At 43.2% G+C, this 6,643-nt stretch overlaps 2 protein-coding genes across 3 annotated transcripts; both read right to left on the bottom strand.

The window, feature by feature from the left end:
• Positions 1-519: 519 nt before the first annotated feature.
• crybb2 (crystallin, beta B2) lies at positions 520-2,848 on the bottom strand. The gene is made up of 6 exons (XM_052067593.1): positions 2,748-2,848; positions 1,894-1,981; positions 1,594-1,712; positions 1,345-1,477; positions 942-1,084; positions 520-859 (listed from the first exon to the last, which is right to left on the bottom strand). The coding sequence occupies exons 1-6, from the start codon at positions 2,831-2,833 to the stop codon at positions 691-693; spliced, it is 738 nt and encodes a 245-aa protein (XP_051923553.1). The 5' UTR covers positions 2,834-2,848; the 3' UTR covers positions 520-690.
• A 1,431-nt stretch (positions 2,849-4,279) lies between these two features.
• On the bottom strand, positions 4,280-6,548 carry LOC127601906 (beta-crystallin B3-like). Of its 2 annotated transcripts, XM_052067591.1 has the most exons (7): positions 6,190-6,548; positions 5,934-6,006; positions 5,734-5,822; positions 5,487-5,605; positions 5,272-5,404; positions 5,036-5,178; positions 4,280-4,955 (listed from the first exon to the last, which is right to left on the bottom strand). In XM_052067591.1, exons 3-7 carry the CDS (start codon positions 5,806-5,808, stop codon positions 4,670-4,672), a joined length of 756 nt encoding a protein of 251 aa, XP_051923551.1. In that variant the 5' UTR covers positions 5,809-5,822; positions 5,934-6,006; positions 6,190-6,548; the 3' UTR covers positions 4,280-4,669. The 2 variants fall into 2 exon arrangements, with proteins under 2 accessions (XP_051923551.1, XP_051923550.1); XM_052067590.1 differs by lacking the exon at positions 5,934-6,006 and having other exon boundaries at positions 6,190-6,547.
• Positions 6,549-6,643: the final 95 nt, after the last annotated feature.

Consider the following 6,643-nt stretch of genomic DNA (forward strand, 5'->3'; position numbering starts at 1 on the left):
CGATGACCCTCTGTACGCCTGAAGTGCTTGTCCGTGACCCTCCACGAGAGTGATCGTGACATCTTCTTGGGTCCCAAACCATCCATTGAGAATCACTGTGCTATCGCTTCAGTTTATGCTTATGACAAATAAGGTTATGAACACAAGACGGCACACTAAGTTACCACTGTACGTACTGTTTTACATGTAATAGTTTTGTTGGTTTTCATGGATTCATGGCCCAGAAGTATTCTATTTGCTTGTACAGTAATTAGGACTTTGGAAGTTACAATCTACAATTAAGTAAAGCAGAATTAATTTTGCGCAGTGGCTTAAGAATGTGTCATAAAGCAGCACAAAGCATATTGAGTGCCTACTTCCTGATTTTCATTTGATTATTTTATATTCATGGCAATAGATGTGTTATTCATGCAAAAAATGTGCTGTAATTATGACATTGCAATTGTTGTTGTGGAAATTTGAGCTACTGAGAACAGCTGAAATCATGCCGGTCATTTTCACAGAACAGACTCACTTGCCTTGGAGAAATGTAAGCAAGAAGCAATTTATTCAGTCGTTCCAAACGATTCACTTCTGCAACAGCTGCAATAGGTTGGCATATCGGTTGAGTTTGCAACTAATGAGGGTAAATGGTCATTGCTGGATGGGAGTAAGCTTGTCAAGGTTCATACTAAGGAAATACTCATGAGCTTAGTTGACAGGGTGAAAAGCACCCCTCTGATGCCACTGCATGTCTCTGATGCGCCGAACCGACTGGATCTGTGGGATCTGGGCACCGAACTCCATGTTGTCCTTATACTCGCCCTTCTCGAACAGGTACTGGTAGCCTCTGTAGCCCGGATACTGGTAGCCGACCCAACTGGTGTGTCAGGGGCACAAGAGGAATCGGATAAGGATTTGTTTGAAGCTGTAGGGGACGGTGACTGGCTCGATGGACTCACGTGCCGCTCTGAACCCGAACAGAGGAGACCTTTTCCTGGTAGCCATGTGCATGGAAGCTCGGGACATCATCATCGATGATTTCTATCTTCTTCCCCGCAAAGCTGGGGTTCTCGTAAAGGACAATCTTGTGCTCCTGGCTGTCCTGGGGTAGGAAACAAACGAGAGCAGCGATTGCAATTTCTCATCGGCTACTTTGATGATTAATCTGGTTTAAAGCTCGTGAGATGTATTTCATGTTCTCAGAGGGAAGGCCCTATTGTAACATTAGGAGCAGGTCCTTGTATATGAATGTGAAGAATACTTTATGTACAGCTGTAAAGCAGAGAGACGTAAAGGAAAGGAAATGTGTGTGATGTTACATAAAAAAAAAATCCTTTCTGAAAAGAAAGTCAGTTTTCTCACCACTTTAATTGGTCGGAATGCAACAATGGTGTCGCTGCGTCTACTGTTGGTCCAGGAATCCCAGCGAGGATACTCCCCCTTCTCAAACACATACTGCTCCCCCTTGCAGTCGGCCTGCTCATATCCCACCCATCTGAGAGGAGTTAAGAGAAAGAGATGCGGGGGTTGTGGTCTGTGTGGAGGTGAAACCGCAGAATACTCATCTCCTCAAATGAAGCTTTTAGAATCCGTCTCCAAAGCCACACTCACGGTCCACAAAGCACCAGAATGGAGCCCACTTTCTCCACGCCTGCTTCCTGGAGGTTGTTACAGACACCAGTCAGCTCATGGCACCGTCCCTGGAAGTTTTCCTGCTCATAGATAACCAGCTGTGGGGCAAAGATAGAAAGGGAGAAATTGCATTCAATAATTCATGTTGCTGACAGTCAAGGGAGGAGAGAAATCTTGAACGTTTCAATAACAAATAGAGCAAGGTGTTGACTCCAAAGGGGAAAGTCCACGATCAGTATTACCGCATCATGTTTTTTGAAATGCAAAAATTCATCTTACCTTGAGTGCACTGGAGCCTGGCTGCTGCTGCTTGGATGCAGGGTTCTGGTGGTCTGTGGCCATAATAAAATGATAGGCAAAGATCAAACTGAAACAGAAACAAACCAAAGCTACTTTTATTGTTGTTAGAAGATAGAAATGCACATACTGTATCAAGTTAAAAACATCATCTGATATATGAAGTATTTCCAACGTCATTTTAAGATCTCAAAAGGGGCATCTATTCATATTCTGGTCACATTTTCAGTGTAAGTGTTGCTTTCTTACTTTGGAACCACTAGCTAAAATACACTTTTTAATATCAAAGATTTTCTTATAACATATAACTGTCTCATACAAATGAGGACGAACACGTACAACAGCAAAATAAATGTCAAACTCTCGCAAGGGAATCAAGCCAGGCAAAATTATTTTTCCCCCCCAGATAAAAAAGGTTCAACATTGGACACACATTACATTTAAATATACTTTTTGATTAGCTTTCCTCGACCCACCAGTCAAGAATCATCAATCTAATCATTAGATCAATGATTCTTGGCTGGTGGAGTATTCGATTCTAATGCATCTGAATAAACTTACATGTTCAGAGCATCAGCATGCATGCATAATTTTGGACTTGCACATAGTTACTTCTTACACTCTTCTGGTTTCTTGTCTCAGGATCAAATAAAATGTACCATTCATTGAAATATAGCTCAATTAAACTCACATTTTCATGTATGAAAACCTTTGGCATGAACCTTTGTGAGGAATGCATGTATGCGTTCCAACAAAAGAAGAGCAATGCATCAGTCTAAGATTAAACCATCATGCAAATATCTAATGAAATACAAAATAATAGAAATGAATCTTACCAGTGCCAGTCTGTGCCAGTGTGGTTGTGATGGTGTGCCGCGTTCAATATATACAGGAAACGCAGGGGTGGACACTCTGCCAACATTACCCACCGTGACCATGCCAGCCCGCAGAGAGGCCTGCCATAGGCCAGGCAGACTGAGTTGAGGGGTCACTTCATAGACTCCCACCCCTCAATGCCAGGGTGTCACACCCCCCACAAAGTAATTTCATTAGTTGTCAGTTTTAGCCAGCCAGTCATTGTTCCATATCCCCTTGATTCAGCACAAACAGTGCCAAAAGGTACCCACCCACAAAGAGAAAGAGAGAGAGAGTAGAATGAGCATTCCCGTGATGGGGCTTGTGGAAGATATTTCAGGGAAAGTTATTTTCAGTCATAACTCAGTCATAAATTTTCAGTCATAAGTCATAACTATAAAGTCAAGTAAATCTTCATGCAAATTGGGTTTGCAGCTTAGCAGCAAAATGGCCAACTCAAGTTTTACAACTATGTCTAATTTGTGATTTTATAAAAAGTCAGGTAAAAAAAAAATCTCAAATAATATATTTTACAACTTAGAGATCTAGAAAATTGGATCGTTGACAATCATGTAGATCATGTATTGTGTAGCAAGTAAAAATCCGAGGTCCTTTGTGGTGCTCAAATGTCACATCGGGACTTCATGCCATTTTTTAAATTCTGTTCTATGGTATTGTAGCAATTGGCACAATGTGTCTCAGTCATCTATATATATATATATATATATATATATGTGTGTGTGTGTGTGTGTGTGTATATATATATATATATATATATATATATATATATATATATATATATATACACACTGTATTTGAGTATATTTATATATTTATGTATTTGTATATATATATATACACACTGCGCAGAACCCTCAAGCTTCCTGGCCTCTGGTAGAGGGCCCGAGCAGAATGAGGGACGGGCACCACCCGAGGGGTGAGATGAGGATTTTTATATATATATATGTGTATGAACATAAAGTTCCAGATAAATCCCATACCCAAATGTTGTACCAAGGCATTTAACTGCCAACTTCTGAGTGGAGCTACGGTATAGGTTGTGTGGTTTCATTGTATCAAGTAGTATGTACACGCATCGTGTAGTTTGTGTGGTGTTTTATTTACAGTACATACATACTGTACACGTGATTGTGTATGCATGCAAACTGGATTCTTCTTAATTTATGGTCTGACAATGGTTTGGTAGGAAATGACCTTATTTAAATGAAGTAAGAGGGTTGACTCATGTTTAACAAATATTTATTGGTAGCAAATGTTCATTATTATTCCAAAGTTGAAGTCATATTTTGTTTTGTGACTTTTGCCATAATTGATTTGTGTTAATAAAGGCTGACTTTGGTATACAGTGTGAACATTGCTCTGCATGTGTTCATTCATAAAGTTGGATGGTTGCATTCTGAAGATGTGGCATTCTGTCTTTTATTGAAAGGTTGTGGTTGTTACAGTGTTGATAAGTGAGTGATCAATCAGACAACGAGGACTTTAGAAGGGAATGTGGTGCACTACGTTTTAATAGAAAGCTTACAGTTTGATATCGTTTCCATGCTGTTGACGAGATGCTAATTACACATTAACAGAACACATTGTGACCTCTTCATGCTACGAAAAAGTGGAAGACTGGAATTATTTCACATACAGTAAGCTGTTTCCCTTCTAGTTACTTTCTACAATGTTTAACATGTCACCTACAGTACATTTATGCAAATTACAAGAGCATTATTGACAACAAGCAATTCCAAGTCAAACAACCTTTATTGGCCACAGAAACATTTATGGCACTCCTCTGTGGAGACAAGCAGCATTCGGCAAGGTTAGTGAAGGCAGGCTCGGTGTTGAGCTTGGGAGAGGCTTCGGGAGGTGGAAATGCAGGTTGGGATCCCGCTCAGCTGGCCCAACCTTTGGTAGAAGGGACAGGTGGTGCCGGAGCAGGATCTGGGTCCGTAGCGGGAGCTGGAGCAGGAGCAGGAGCAGGGGCAGGAGCAGGAGCAGGAGCTGGAGCCGGGTCCCGAGCAGAGAAGCAGCCCCTCTTGTGCCACTGCATGTCCCGCACCCGTCGGACAGACTGGATCTGGGGCAGAGGGGCCTCCCAGTCATTCCAGTGCTTGAAATCTCCCAGTTCAAAGATGAACTGGCGTCCCCTGTAGCCTGGGTACATGTAGCCGACCCATCTGGGGAATTGGAACATGCACACAATGTGAAGTGCAAAATTACCGTGAGAATCTGAAGTGACAGTCAGTCGAGATCTTACGTTCCGTTGAGAGCTTTGACACTTGCTACGCGATCCTGAAAACCGTGGCCCCACAAACTGGGGACGTCATCGTCAATAATCTCCATCTTTCTGCCGGTAAATCCAGGGTTCTCAAACAAGTGTAGCTTGTGGTCAGCACTATCCTGAAGTCGGGATGGCAGACACACAATGCTGACGTGGCAAATGCCGTTAACCGATCAAGCCTCGCTTAGCAATGTATTGCGATGTATACCCACCACTTTAAGTGGCCTTAGAGACAAGAGGGAGTAGCTGTTCTGACTGTTGGTCCACGTGTCCCAGCGAGGGTACTGGCCTTTCTCCAGAATAAACTGTTCCCCCGTGAAACCGTGCCGATCATAACCAACCCATCTATGGGAGGAAAAATGAGAAAAACAGTGCGATTAAATCGACACATTTCATCATGTGAATTGAAACACGGAAGGTTACTTACGGCCCGGATTCAACGATCACCGAGCCAACCTTCTGGAGGCCCTTCTCTAGTACATCTTTACACTCCGCTGAGAACTCAGCCTTGCTTCCCTGGAAGTTCTCAAATTCAAACAGCACCACCTGGAGCATGGAGAAAGGGGTGCTTTGAGGCCGAAGCATGCGTTCAAGCATGAGTGGATGTATGGAATCATGGGCATGTGCGTAAGGTCTAAGCCATCCTGCTGCTTATAGCCTTGCTATTCCAATACCTTGTAAGTGGCTCCAGCTCCACCCTGGCTCTTCCCTGCAGCCAGCTGCTCTGGGGCACTCTGCGGTTCTGACATTCTTCCAATCGCTCCTCCACATTGTAGTTAACACACAAGCACATACACCAAGAAGTACCATTGGCCACGATGTGCGCATCGGTTAAAAAGGAGCACACAGAATGACATTCGAATGATACGGGTACCTTTCAAAAATGACTGTCAAGCCTATATATGTTGAGCTGTGTTTTAAAACAGAAGTCATGGATCACGCCTAGCCTATAATGTAGTTGGGTGGAGGTTAATAGGTGAGCATTTAGTAAATCCATTTGATTTGATCAATTTAACAAAAAAGCATGACAAGAATTCTCCATTAATGTTCCCTGATGCTGTACCAAACTCCAAATTTTCAAAACGATTCCACAATTACTATAAACCACTGCATCCGGATGGAGACGTTACCTGCGTCTGCCTGCAAGAAGTGGCGCCGTCCCTCTTTTCAAAGCCACTTGGTGCTTGGTGCGGTTGAGCCATTGGAAGGCACGGGCAGGGGGGTATTTATGGTTTATTTCTGGCCACAACAGCAGAAAAGGGGGAGCTGTTGATGCAGCAAGTCTGCCGCTCACATTGTGTCCATAACGCTGCCTCTCAATAGGAAGCTGTGTTGGCATCGGCTGCGCTGCCTGCCCGCCCGCCCGCCTGCCAACCAACCAACACTGTGAATAGGCACGGGGAGAGAGAGCCAAGAGGATTGCACAAACAGCTGCACTCAGCAGTAACAGACAAGGTGACAACCAGCTTGGCTTGGCTGCGCCATTACTGTTATCAAGAGCTAATTACAGCGACAAAGACTTAGACAATAGTTGTACCAACCGACCCCCATTTTTAAAAAATAGTTATGTTAAAGACATGAGGA

The sequence above is a fragment of the Hippocampus zosterae genome, chromosome 6 (genome assembly GCF_025434085.1).
Source record: "Hippocampus zosterae strain Florida chromosome 6, ASM2543408v3, whole genome shotgun sequence".
In the NCBI taxonomy this organism is placed as follows: Eukaryota; Metazoa; Chordata; class Actinopteri; order Syngnathiformes; family Syngnathidae; genus Hippocampus; species Hippocampus zosterae.